Source organism: Lepidochelys kempii, chromosome 1, assembly GCF_965140285.1.
Source record: "Lepidochelys kempii isolate rLepKem1 chromosome 1, rLepKem1.hap1, whole genome shotgun sequence".
In the NCBI taxonomy this organism is placed as follows: domain Eukaryota; kingdom Metazoa; phylum Chordata; order Testudines; family Cheloniidae; genus Lepidochelys; species Lepidochelys kempii.
The window spans coordinates 265,758,889-265,773,269 of NC_136380.1; the positions used below are offsets into that span (position 1 = coordinate 265,758,889).

The 14,381-nt window shown below is 46.0% G+C and overlaps 1 protein-coding gene across 3 annotated transcripts in view; it reads right to left on the bottom strand.

The window, feature by feature from the left end:
- The window catches only part of UTP20 (UTP20 small subunit processome component), an 82,169-nt gene that overhangs the window by 7,106 nt on the left and 60,682 nt on the right, over window positions 1-14,381 (bottom strand). For all 3 annotated transcript variants that reach the window (XM_073327390.2, XM_073327391.2, XM_073327389.2), the window contains exons 47-55: window positions 12,989-13,130; window positions 12,559-12,675; window positions 10,557-10,727; window positions 8,851-8,979; window positions 8,127-8,237; window positions 5,849-5,928; window positions 4,501-4,570; window positions 2,192-2,374; window positions 1,059-1,190 (exon numbers count right to left, since the gene is read on the bottom strand). In XM_073327390.2, the coding sequence (XP_073183491.2) occupies window positions 1,059-1,190; window positions 2,192-2,374; window positions 4,501-4,570; window positions 5,849-5,928; window positions 8,127-8,237; window positions 8,851-8,979; window positions 10,557-10,727; window positions 12,559-12,675; window positions 12,989-13,130 (1,135 nt within the window). The remainder of the gene's footprint in view (window positions 1-1,058; window positions 1,191-2,191; window positions 2,375-4,500; window positions 4,571-5,848; window positions 5,929-8,126; window positions 8,238-8,850; window positions 8,980-10,556; window positions 10,728-12,558; window positions 12,676-12,988; window positions 13,131-14,381) is intronic.

Genomic DNA, 14,381 nt, shown 5'->3' on the forward strand with positions numbered 1-14,381 from the left:
GTATTGCTGACCTTTAATATCTATGTAAACCTATGGGTTTCTGGGAGTTGATATTCTCAGTGATAAGAACACCATCACCTTGATATTTAGTCTGCTTTTAAATAAATGGATCCCAAAAAGTGTCAGACGTGACATCAGCCCCCTGCCCATTTCTGTGGTTTTACAATCCCCATTTTGTTTAAAGGAGTGTTTCTTCTCTCCTACTGCTGTGGAAGAGCCTCACCCAGACAGGGAGAGCTGACACGCTACACATCAAGTGCTCTCAAATGCACAAAGTCAACAAACTATAAAAAGAGAAGGTCAGATGCTTTTTCTCTAATCTCTTCCGGTTCCAGTCATAGAATCATAGAATATCAGGGTTGGAAGGGACCTCAGGAGGTCATCTAATCCAACCCCCTGCTCAAAGCAGGACCAATCCCCAATTTCTGCCCCAGATCCCTAAATGGCCCCCTCAGGGACTGAACTCACAACCCTGGGTTTAGCAGGCCAATGCTCAAACCACTGAGCTATCCCTCCCAATAAAACAAAGAAGACAATCACCACAGTCATCTTACTACCATTATTTTATAGTGCCCAAGAGCATGCTGGGCACCTCGCAGCAGATCTGTCCCTGTCCTGACGAGCTGACAATAAGAATTTCAGATGGGACAATGAGCAAGGGTGACAAAAGTTGGAGAGAGGCTGGGGCAAGAAGAGCTGACATTTACAGCAACATGATCGTGTGGTCACTCAGCACAGGTATGCATACAGTTTGGTGGTTCTATTAGATTCTCCCACACACACATGCAGACCAACCCCCCTGTAGACTGACATGTCACATGAGAAGGTTTTCATTTACAGACACAGTGTGATTTTTAAGTTGACAGTGTCCCTTTAAGAACTTATGTATTGGGCACATGTCTCATCAGTCATGCTGGTCAAGTAACAGGCCCAAAGAGTTTAGTCTTTTATTCTTGCCTCCATTATCCTTTTCTCTTCCCCCTCCCACTTATTTATTGCAATTTCCCCAGCTAAACCTGTCTCTTTCCCAAAATTTCATCCCTGGTCTAATGACTTACATCTTCAAATTTCAGAGGTTCAATTTCTTTTTCTATCAGTGGGAGAACGGCTCCAAGTTGACTTTCAAACGCCACTCCCTCGGCTTCCACGAACAAACCACAGGCCTGGGTGGCTAGTCTCTTGTGTGAGCTCTGCCAATAGAGAGGAGGGCAGAGCAATCGTTATTTCTTGATATAATATGAAGAACTTATCACTCTGTAATACAGCTCAACGAATAAGGCACTACATTTTCAGATGTCACTAGTGATTTTGGGTGCCTCTGTTCTGCATACCCAAACTGGGACAATTTTAAAGGAAACTGATTTCCAGAATGTGGGGCACCAATCCACGCTCTGAAAATCAGGCCTCTTTATGGTGTCAGGTTGGGAGCCTAAGACACGCAATATCCCTAGTCGTGTGAGGAAACGTAGGCTCACAGCATAAAGCTGAACTTTCAAGAATGCTAATTTTTAGCAAGTTTCCAAAACTACAGGGTTTTGAAGCACAACACAAAGTTACCCGTAGCTTCAGACCATCTATTTGATTAGCATATTGTAGATGAAAGAGCTCAAATGGAGACACACTTTGCCTACTCAAAAAGTTAACAGAACCACTCAAGTCAGGACTGGACCCAAAAGGTCTTAAATCTGCTACATCCCAGTAATAGAGAGGATGGACTAAGCAGCAGATGAACAAAAATAGCACCATCTGCCGATTACTAAGCTCAAATTCAAGGGGATTTTGCTCAAATTTCACCACCAAAACGTGCAGCTTTGGGCAAACACTGAACAAGGAGAATTGTTCAACCCAAATGGTGAACTTTCAGAAAGCCATAAGCGTGTAAAACAAGGCAGGCTCTAATGGAAATTGTTTTATAACCTTAGCTACAGCAGCCACTTCTGCTGGGCCTATTCAAGAATGAATCTACATAGCTTCTTCCTCTCCTTGCCAGCGAGGACTCTGCAGGACAGTGGAGTTTTAACAAGCTGTGACTCTAGGACTGGTATGCTCCACAATCTTATCCCTGCACCACCACACAAGTTTAACTAAACACACCACCTACCCTCTGAGATTAAACATTTATAAACCCCGGATTTGCTCCAGTTCCATTCTCCCAGTGAAAAGAGCTGGGGTGCCCTGAAACGAATAATACCTTCTCGCTGTTAAACCACATGGTGACTAGTGAGAACATCAGATCTCGGTTTGCAGAGTTTACTTTAATGAGCAGAGATTTGTTTGCCATGGCTGCCATTTTCTTGCACTTGGCAGAGTCGTCATTTACCATCATCATACAGAGAGGGACAAAGAACAGCCCGCAGTATTGATGGAGTAATCCCTGAAAGGAAACAAATCAATCAATCACCTGGCAATCTCCAGGAGGCTTTCCGCATTTAAAAAAAAAAAAAAAAAGGTTTTATTTTACCCCCCCAACACAAACAGGAGGATTCCTGAGGCCCAACTCTGGGCCCAAATAGAGGAAGCCAAACAGAGGAAGGGTGGTCCAGTTGTTGGACTTCAGAGACCTGTACCTGCTGGTCTGCCACTGACTTCTCATGCAACCTTGGGCAATCCACGTATTTCACAGAGTTAAAAGCCAGAAGGGACCATCCGATCAACCCGTCTGCCATCCTGTGTGCCACAGGCCCTTCATCTTCACCCAGAGACCTCTAGATCACAGGTTCTCAAACTTTCTGCCAGCATGACCCCGTTTTAATGAAGTCTTTCTTGCCATGACATCAGAAGAGCGAGATGGCGTCCTCCGCATAGTGTGACCTCATATGTATGGTGTGTGCAAGGTCACGCTGCGTAGAGGATGCCATTTTGTGGAGTGAAATGGCATCCTCCATGTTTTGTGACGTTCATGCTGCATGGAGCAAAATGGCGTCCTGTGCACAGTAGGGATTGTCATGACCCAATCTGCTGGGGTTGTCACCCACAGTTTGGGAACTGCAGCTCTACATTAAGCCCAAAGACCTGAAGTATTTCAGTCCTCAGGAGACTAAAATGCTGTGTGCCTCAGGCAGAGAGCAGGAGAGACCAAGGTGCCACTAATGCCTGAGGCCCTTGTCAAGGCAGGGAATTAATTAGTCTCTCTATGCTTTGCTACCTCACAGGGATGTTGGGGGGATAAATATAGTAAAGATTGTAAGGTGCTCGGACATCGTTGGAATTGGAGCCATCTACATATGATAGATCAGTGGCGCTCAAACTGTGGTCCCCAAACCTAGAGGGCTGCAGAGGAACATTCCGGAGGTGGAGGAGCATGGCGGGGCCCAGGCCAGCCCTCATAAAGTGGGGAGGGAGCACCACCCAGCCCCACTCTGCCCCCAGACCAGCTCTGACTCCAACCGCAGCTTCACTCCACCCCCTGCTGTCCCCAACCCAGCTCTGCCCTCATTCCCTCTCTGCCCCCAGGCCAGCTCCTCCTCCACCCCCAGTTCTGCCCCCAGCTCCACCTTCAGCCCAAGCTCCTCTGCTCAGCCAACTGTGCAGTAATGGAAGGGGGGTGTGGACAGATTCCATTATTGGTAAACTGGGGCGCGCCAGGAAAAGTTTGGGCACCACTGCGATAGATGGAAATTCACACCTCATGCATGATGGGCTTTCTTCCCATTCCTCCCTGAGCTTGATGGGCTTTCTTCCCATTCCTCCTACATCCCCCCCATCCACGCTCACAGCCTCTGGTTCAGCCCAGCAGTTGCAGCAGCACTGCCTGGAGTCAGCAGCTGGTCTGTTTATAAATAAATGTAACGCTGTTTTAAATGTTGCTCTGTACGGACATGAGACCAGTTCTTTAGATCTCGTTGTGAGTCCCCCCACTAAAAGCACACTCTCTCTCCAGAAACGCCAAGACACAAGTCTGGAGATTGTTGGCCAAATTAGTTTAGAGATGGGAAGTCCAAAAAAAGATTTAGGAAAATCTTAAGATCAGGGCAATTCTTGAAACAGCCTAGCTTTAAAATTCCAATGCTGACTTTTTTCCTAACATTTCTGAAAAATGTTTCCGAAAGTTGAAGGGAAAAGGAAGCTCATAGAAGGCTACTCAACCTGAACTACAGAACAGCTACTGCTTCTCCATTATACAATGATTGCACTTGAATGCACTCCCCAGTCCTGCTGTGTTTCATTTCTGCTCTTTTAGCATTTCTCACTAACCAAACATCTCCAAGTTGGTTTAAGCAGGTTCTAGTGCATATAGCAACACCATTTTGCTTGTAAAATGAGCAAATCTGACATGGAACGACTGAAAGACAATCCGCGTGAAACTCCAGTGTGTCATTGCAACTGTCACTTTTTAGAGCAGAACCAACACTAATGTTCTGAGAACTGTGCCGTACATTTGTGACAGGAGAGGATGTGAACAGCCAAGTGCATCCAGTTCTAATAAATCTGCAAATCCAGTTACTGGATATAACTGAAAAGCACAGATTGCTTGATGCTTGAAACTAAGACATATGTTACCTGAGGGAACATTTCGAAGAGGTAAGCAATCATCTCCAACGCAGACTCTCTTCCTGTCTCATAGTCATAACTGAAAGAAAATAATTAACAAGATGGAGTGGGTTAGTATCTTCCAAAATTGCAAGAAATTCAGAAAACTGCAAACATTTTGGGTTTCTCCAAATATACGCACCAAGGATCTTTGAACAAACAGATCTTTATAATCAATGCCTGTTCCATAGTGGAGACAAACAATTTGCTCAACTTGCTTAACTGAAGACTAACACATTTGAACTGTGATAACTAAGAGACAGCCTTACTCACCTGGAGAAGTACCTCTCCCCTCCGGCACCCCACAGACACTACTGGAGGAGTAAGATACTTCTGAGTGGGGTAGGGTAGCAGGATTTAGCCCTCCATGTTATGTGTTCTATCAGCAGAATTCACAATACACAAGAGGACCCACTGATGAATGCAGCGTCAATGGAGACGTCATTCTAACCCCAACTAGTTTATTTTTTGTAAGATCCCATCCATCTTTCCACTTGGGCAGTGGTCCTTTGGGGATGTGCTTGCCATGTGTTACCTACACATGCAAAGGAGGGAGGGGGACTAAAGACCTCCCTTGCACCCCAGTGCAGGTTACCTGGGACTTGGGTCTTGGCATTAGGAGTAACAAACCACGGTGACCACTTACTCCACCTCCCAGAGCACATGTACAGGGACAGGAATGGGCAGGCTGTTGGCTCTACTCTTCCACCCTGCACTTAATGGCCAACGCCACTGAGTCAGCATGGTGGGTATTGGAATATGCTGCTGGCACCGAGAGTAAATTATACGGGGACATTTGCAGAATGCACCAGAATATGTTGTAACTGCCCGAGGCGCATGCTGCTGATGCAAACTAGAAGCTACTTAAGTCTGTGTTAACATCATCCCGTGAAGAGGGCTACGTTAACATGGTCCACAAGAGGCAGTTAGCCCACCACACTGGCGTGCTCTGTAATTCACTGTCACGGTGCATGTGGATGACGGGGGTGTGTACACAAGCCAGCAGTGCAGCTGACTAACCATTAACAGCAAACAATTAAAGACATACTTTGGTTATGTAACAGCAACAGACAAAACCAGTACAGAAATTAAAGAAAAGATCGATAGGTGTGGTATCTATTTGCCATAAATGTTCTTTCGTTTGCTTCTAACAAAGCGAACATTTTACTTTTACAGCTAGGAAAACATGGTGCCAACCCTGCATACCCTTATTCTCATGAGCAGGGCCACTGGGATCAATGGAACACTTGCATGAGAAAGGGTTTATAGCACTGCTCTTTCTGAAAAGCCACACACACAACAAGGGTTGCAAACTCACTTGAGCTGAGCAAATATGAACTCCAAATTGGGTTTCAGCTTGTCACCAAGGGGATAGTCGAGAATGTATTTCAGGTAAATCTGAAAAAAGAGAGAAGGAAGAATTACCAGAAACAACGGGATCAGTTTGTGAAAATGTAATGATGAGAGCAACGCTTTTTGCAACAAACTATTAACAAGATACACACCTCCCTTTCATGTGTACATAAAGCCTCATCTTGCAAAGCACAAGCCGTCTCAACTTCCACTGACTTGCATGGGAGTTACAGGCACTCAGCACCTTACAAGATCAGTCCCTTAAAAACTTAAGTCGACATAGCTGCGGCCCTCAGGGGTGTGAAAAATCCACACCCCTGAACGCTGTCGCTAGGCCAACCTAATGCCCAGGGTAGATGCGGTAAGTCACTGGAAGAATGCTTCAGTCAACCTAGCTACTGTCACTTGGGGAGAGGGAGTTCCTCGAGCGATGGAAAAACCCCTTCCACTGCTGTAGGATGTGTCTACACTGTGAGGTTATAATGGCATAGCTACACTGCTATGGTGCCCACAGTGTGGACAAGCCTTTAGTCTTGGTAATGACTGTCGCTAGCACTTATGAGTTTATGATGTCTCTGTTTAAAATGACAGGCTCAACAAACCTCAAAATAAGTTCTCTAAATATTAAACTAAAACTCATTTTAGTACAGTCCCTAATGCTAAGATCATCAGCTGTGTCTACTATAAATCTGCCATTTATAGTAACGGACTCCGAAGGGACCATTGTGAACATCTAGCCTCACCACCTCCAGAACACAGGCCTTAGAATTTCCCACAGTAATTCCTGTATCAGCTAGAGCAGATCTTTTAGAAACTCATCCAGTCTTGATGTAAAGACTTGAAGTGAACTATGAACATTGTTCCAAAGGTTAATTACCTTTAGTGTTAAAAAAGGACGCCTTAGCATGAATTTAAGTTTATGTGGGTGGTGCTGTAAAGGTCGCAGTAGGCATCAGACACATCACAATACAGAAAATAAATAAAAATATCCAAGTGGTCAGCCTGGCTGCAAATTATTTCTTCAGAAAACATTTTCATTTCTCGAGAGCCAAATACAGTAGGGTGAACCCTCATCATCCCAGGTGGCCAATTTCTTTGCTGTGTCTTGATGCTCCAGTGATTTCAAAAGGGTTCATGTGCAGAGGATGGTTTGTTTTTTTTAAATTCTATTTTCTATTTTTAGCCCCACAATCTGGAACTGTGTTCCCCTGATAATGATTGTCATCCAATTCTACCTCTTAAATACTACCCCTTCCTTTTCCAACCACAACCTGGGAACCCTTCCAAATACAGCAGACAGCCAACCAGTTTGCTCTCTGAGAGGAGGCAGGATTCACCTTGCACTTTAAGATATTTATCCCTTCCTCCCTCTGTAACTCAGGTCCTAATTCAGCAAAGCATAGAAGGATATACTGGTCTTTAAGCATGTTAGAAATAATGTCCTGGGACTGTTCTTGTGCTTCAGGTTAAGCACGTACTTGGGCATCTAGCTGAGTCAGGGCTGTAACGCTGTTCCTTATCAGACAGTAAATATCTTAAATGTGAGAGGGAGTTCAGAGAAGGAAAACAAGAATAACCAAGAAATTGGGCTTCTTTACCTTTGAAAGGAGACGAATAAGAGGGGACAAGTATATAAAATAATGAATGGTTTAGAGAAGGTAGGTTGGAAGCTTCTGCTCTCCCTATCTTATACAACAAGAAAAAGGGGGCATGCAGCAAAATTAAATGTGGGAAATTCAAAAGGAAATACTTTTCACACAATGTGTGATGAGACTGTGGAACTCACTGCCACATGAAGTAATAAAGGCTGAGAAATAAGAGAGTCAAAAAGGGACTCAACAGTTATAGCGATAACAAGACTACGTAGAGTTATAAACGGATATTACTAACAAAAAAAGGTGTAAGAGATGTTAAACTTCCTTAAGCTGATCTTGAACTATTATAGATCAAGAGGAGACTTAATGGTGGAGGGGGCAGATTATCCCATATCTGCCTGCTGCGGGAGTCTTACATCTTCCTCTGAAGCATCTGGTACTGACCACTGTCTGAGTCAAGATACCAGTCTAGATGGACTTGGGGTCTGATCCAGTCAGCAACTCCTAAGACATGAGGCCAGTTTTGGGTTGAGTGCTAGAAGCTTGGCTGTTAAACCTGCTTATCATCATTAATAAAAGAGATTCTGTTAATAGGGTTTTATTAAAATAGAGCACGGAGCTTAAGGAAAGAAACCTCCTTCTACTAACCTGCCTGCACTGGACTCGCACTGGCTCACTCTGGCCTGTGATGGCAAACTTGGCAACCTTCTGCATGACGGCATCGATTTCAGGAACAATCAGCTTTCTGGATAAAATAGCCTTAAAAAACATGTGACAGTACAACCTGCGTCATTCTCATTCTGCTTGCGCATTGTCAGATACAACAGCACCACCCAGTGGCAAAACAAACTTTGGTGTTATTTTAACATCCGCCTTTGAATGTCTTTATTGCCAGAGTAACTCCTTTTAAAGGAGGTGGCCTGCAAAGTCAGGTCTGCTTTTGCTGGAGGACCTTCAGCATGTTCATGGTGAGCTCTCACAGCTCAGTTGAAGGGACGGGGATTGTCAAGTCTTTAACACAGGCATCATTTATCCAAAACGTTCATTACTCTTTGAAGTTAAATGTGTTAACAAAACAACTCCCAGAAACAGTTTTAAACTCCATATTGCTCTACTTTTCCTCTAAGAACTCTTGTGATCTCATCATTTCACTAGTTCTCTCGTCATGGTAAACTGGTCTAACCTAGACAGAACCTGAACTTCTAATGTTAAGATCAAGCAGAAAAGCTTTGTGGCCTTCTTTATAGCAAGGGCACCTTTAACAGACATTCTGTAATCTTTCACCTGCTTTGTATTAACAGGTAGACAGTATAAGCACTTTCATTTCTACAATCCGGAAATTGTAAACCAAACACACGCTCTATAACAATACCTTTAAAAGGCCGAAGGCAGTGGCTTGACGCGAGGAATCATAGATATCTTCTTCAGCATATCCCAGCAACACTTGGAGCTGTTTCTCTGTTATGTGACTGTTTGTGTTCCTCACAAGTCTAGTTACGCACTGCAAATTAAAATCAGGTATTGTAACGTGACTAGAACGGCATGTTCCAGCAGATCAATTTGCACTTCCGTACCGCGATAAAATCAATAACTGCGACATTCAGCAACACACACTCTTTCTGAAAAACTGAAATCTGTCTGAAGCCTGATTTAGTGGATAGCACTGGTGTAATACACAAACTTTAACTCTGGAGGATTCAGCTAGTCTTCTTCCCATAAGAAACAAATGTTAGCATGTTTACAGCTGGCAAATTCAAGACAAAAAGTGTGACCAAGGTTGGAGAGGAAATATACACCAACACATTCAACAAAACATTGGCCCGGGAACAAAAAGGTTTGCGGAATCGGGACCACATTGAGAAAAAATCCTTCCTCGCTTCTATTTAGTATTATTTATCCTGCAACTATCCCCAGGATAAGGTAACCATAATTTGGTAAAGCATTTTGAAGCTATATTTGTCAGAAGGACACTATGCACAATAAAGATTACTGCTGTTAATTGCCCAGTTTTCCTAAGCTCATTTCAGCTGCTGTTTTTTTTTAAACCCATTTAATTTAAAAGCAAACAAGCTGATCAAACAGAAGTGACATTTATCAAGAGAGACAATGGGAGCAAAAGACTGTTTCAGTGAAACAGAACTGCGCACTAAACGCGCTTCTGTAAAACACTTTGCTGACGCAGAGACCTGGGTTCATTCAGGTGACTTTTATGAGGTTTCCAGTGAAGACAGCAACAGCAAGACCATTTCTTTCCCTCCCTAGCGTCCTGACTCATGCAGAGGGGCAGAAGAGGCTCTGTGCAGGCACAGACTGCAGGGTTGAGGGATCTATAGCTGGACTTTCCTGATTCCATGAAATGAACATGAAACTGTTCCGCAGATGACAGGTGCACGCACCCCGCCCCATACAGAGGGGCACCAGCTAAAGAGGACACATGAGCTCCCTGTGTGTCTCCTCCCCAACCAGCCGGGCCCCCGCATGCTCTCCCCAGCCAATGTTACCTGGGGGTGGGGGGGAAACTCTGTCCTCCTGCCGCGCCGGTTCCCCATCCCCCCTCAGGGCACATCTGGCTGCTCTTCCCGGCAGCCAGACGCCGGCAAGGAGCGGGACTGAGCCACACTCAGACACTGCCTCGTGCAGCGCAACAGCTGCCTGGGAGAGCGCTTGGCTACAGCAGCAGCAGGCTGCCTCCCGCCTGGGCTTGGCTTCTGGGACAGCAGCTGAGGGAACTGGAGCCCACCCGCCATGCTCTGTGCGCAGCAGCGAGAGCCTTGCTGGGGAGGGGGAGAGCGTCCCAGCTCCCTTGGCCACTGTCCCGGGAAGCTGAGCCTGGGCAGGGGGCAGCCTGCTGCTCTCCCAGTCACAGTCCGCCACTGGGCTGCACCGGGCAGCGTCTCGGGCAGCGTCTCGGGCAGCCTGGGGGGAAGCGGCTCTGGCCCCGCCCCTTCTCTTCCGGCTCTGGCCCCGCCCCTTCCACTCCTCACCCCGGAATGCTCAGAGCTGTTGGGGGGGCAGGGAACATTCGACCCTTCCTTCCCCACGAGTCGCCTATCAACTGTTCTATTTGGCCCCGCTTACTTTGAAACAGTTCACCACCAAATGGAAGTTCTGGCCCCTGGCTGCTCCTGGCTTGGCAAAGTCCTTCAGCAGCAGAAAAAGCTGCTTGGTTAGTTGCTCTGTATTCTTTTCAATAGAAGGCAAAGGGAACTTTAAAATCCACACCAAAGACTGCAGGGCGCCAGTGATCACCTGGGAATAGGAGCCAAAGAATAGCATGTGAGATTAACAGGATTTAAAGAGCATTCTCCCCCCTCCCCGGTCTATAATTACTAGCAGGCTCGGGTGACTATCTACAGATGGAAGCTGGAATTAACACACAAGTTAAGATCTCCCAAACCTTTTACGTGAAATAGAAATGGCTAGTCAACCTAACGGGAAAGGTAATACATGGCCAAGATTTTCAGATGTGGCTACTGATTTCTGGTGTCTACCTTGAGATACCTCTAAGGGGTCTGATTTTCAGAGGGTGGGTGCTCAGCATTTTCTGAAAACCAGGCTCCGTTAAGGAGTCTCATTTTTGTCTCCCCAAAATCACCAGTCACATGAAAATCTTGGCCTCGGTGTTTGTTGGCAAATTAGTCGAGCCACCAGAGCCAGTGTGTCAGGTGCCTTCTGTTGTGGTGAAAAAAGAGTGCCCAGGTCAGACTCTGCATTCCTGAACACCCCAAAATCTGCAGAGGGAGGGGTTTATTTGGCCGCTTTGCTCACTTGGATACAGTACCGCTGCACTGCCTGGTGACTGGTTAACCTGATGTCTGCCCCGCAAGTTGGCATACAAGCGAGAACCTCACGGCTCTCCCCTCGCTTAGAACCTGCCTGCTACCGAGCACAAAACGTTGGTACTTTGCTACGAGACCATTCTGTTTCTGAAGCTTTAACTGTCCTAGTGGGCCTGATCCTGTGAGAGGTGCTGAGTGCCCTCAAATCCCATGGATTTAGTGAGATAGGCATGCCCAGCACTTAGCGAGATTAAGCCAGTTATGAAGGACTGCATAAGGTTTTTGTCACACTACGTTACTCAGTCAGCAGTGCATTTGGGTGAAGGAAAGGGATGCAGGTTGACCCCCCGGCACTGGGAATCCAGGATTTTATACCTATGCACTGCAAAGGGAACGGGGTGGGTGGTAGTGAGAGGGGAGAAATCAAGCTAAGGAGTTAGGGAAAGCAGAAGGGGCCCCAAGTTTAGCCAATTAGGGCGGGCCCAAGGCAGCACAAGGAAACTTTGGGAAGCTCCCTCCCAAGGCAGGGTAGCCAGTACTGAGTGTGGCTGTCCCACAGGCAGAAGAGCGTCACTGCAGCAGCAGCAGGAGCAGGTTCTGCTCCAGTTTCTACAATCTGAACAGGACCAAAGAGCGGGAGGGGGAAGAGAAGGAAACGAAAGGAAAAGTTTCATAGCAGGATCTTGTTACCTTTTCTCTACAGGGGAAGAAAAATTTAGGGTTTCCCTTTTAATTATTATTGTAAGTGAACTACAGTCGCAAAGGTGTCACAGTCATACCACCAGACGCAGACGGCCCAAGCTGCAGAACAGCCACAGCACGCGGTGTGCAGAGACCATGTCAGCTCCCTACACTGCCCTTCAACTCTGATCTCAAGGGACCTCTCCTCCAGGAGCAACTGGGCAGGTCCTGTTTCTAGGCCCGTTCGATCCTTGGACTCTGCTGAGATTCCCAACAAGGAGGCTAGTTATGATGGGGACAGTGACAACCGCTAGAACCAGATCAAGAGCAGCCACGTATTTCGCAGACGTCTAGCAGTAAGAACCCCTCACTGCTGACTTTGGCCATGTTTCAACCAGCAATTCAGAGGCAAAACATTCAGTATCCCCTGGATTACAAAACTCCCAAGGTATCGTACCCCCTAACTAATTATTTACCTTAACAGCTAAGAAATCAGGTTTGAAACTGGGCTTTATAGTTCAAGGACAACGTAGGGAAGTCTTTGGAATCCGTGGTTAGCCTGAATTCTGAAATGGAGCTGGGTAGAAGAGGCAAGTGTAAATTGAGCTAAGACCCCCTACCTTAACATCCGTGGATTGCAGGCAATTTATAAGCAGCTGAACAAAAGGATCCAACATTTCTAACACATGCTCATCTGAGGAATTTATTTTGGATCTCTTCAGGCTCATGTGTAGTAGCTAGTGTTGAAAACACATTTTTCATTAGTCACAAAGAGAGGACGAAGACATTGTCATGTAACTCAAAAGGGGTTAAAAAAAACCCAAAACACAATTTCAGGACACAGTAGAAACCATGCAACAGCACATCAGGACTTTAACAAATGAAGTGCTCTTAGCAGCACCCTAGAAGCCCCGCACTGAAGTTACTATGGGCAGCCAGACCCCCAGGGATTGTCATTAATACCAGACAGGGACAGAGGGTATTTTTTCTTTTAGGAAAGCAGAACAATTGACCCCACAGCACTTGTTTCACATCTGGGGAGACCCTTACCCTAAGTCCTGAGTCGACCAAGATATGCATGTTAGTCTTGCTGCTAACAGGTGCTTTCTGCCCGCCTCGAGCTGGGACGGGTGGGAGTAACAGGCAGCTTTCTGGTTGCAGACGAGGATCTGGAGGAGCTGGGGCTTTCGTTCTGAAAATTATAACGAGGTGAAAGGTACAGTTAGACTTTGATGTCACTGGAGGCTTCCTGCTGGCAGTGGAGAGAATTTCACTGCCTCTGTTGCTGACAACACACACTGCACGGAGCACATTCAGGTCCTGGCAGTGAAAGAGTCAGTGGAACAAATGGAAGAGCATTTTTACTTCTGTGAGGACTAAGAAGTGTGTTTTGCGTCACGTAACATTTCTATTGTTTTCTCACGTTTAAGTTTATCATTGGTAAAACCCCCCCCAAACAGGCAAAATCCAATAGCTAGCGCAATGCAAATTTAAAATTTCTTTTAAAAAACTGTCCAAATTGAAAGGCATTTCAATTTCCAAACCTGATCCACAATAACGGCAGCTTTCATCTCATCTATAAATGGCCCTTCCCTGTATCGGGAGAAACTTCTAGCTAAAATGAGAAAACGAAAACACTTGGAACAAAAACTTAAGCAGGGAAGCCACCGAAATCCAACCCTTTTCCAACAAGAGAGCAGCCCACGGGATACAAGTACAGACTCCTGAGAGAGTCCCGCTTCTACCATTGCCTAACCAAGGCATCTTCAGACTTTGGCAGCCCTGCTTTCAGAGGCTCAGTATAATCTGTCCAAACCTGGGATGAAATGTAAATTTAAGGCTGTGACGAGCATGAGGGAGAAACCTTAATGTGTTTGGGGAAACTCATAGACTTTAAGGCCAGAAGGGACCATCATGATCATTTAGTCGGACATCCTGCAAAAGTTGCAGGCCACAGAACCTCATCCACCCACTCCTGTAATAGACCCCTCACCTCTGGCTGAGTTACTGAAGTCTTCAAATCATGGTTTAAAGACTTCAAGTTACAGAGGATCCACATTTACACTAGTTTAAACCTACAAGTGGGCCTGCCCCATGCTGCAGAGGAAGGCGAAAACCCCCCAGAATCTCTGCCAATCTGATTTGGGGGAAATCTCCTCTCATACAGTAGGTTTTCCATTCCTTGGATCATCCTAGAAGCCCTTCTCTGCACTTGTTCCAGTTTGAATTCATCTTTCTTAAACATGGGAGACCTCCTTCCTCCAGTCTGACAGTTCACTTGGGGGGGAGGGATAGCTCAGTGGTTTGAGCTTTGGCCTGCTAAACCCAGGGTTGTTAGTTCAATCCTTGCGGGGGCCATTTAGGTATCTGAGGCAAAAATTGGGGATTGGTCCTGCTTTGAGCAGGGGGTTGGACTAGATGACCTCCTGAGGTCCCTTCCAAC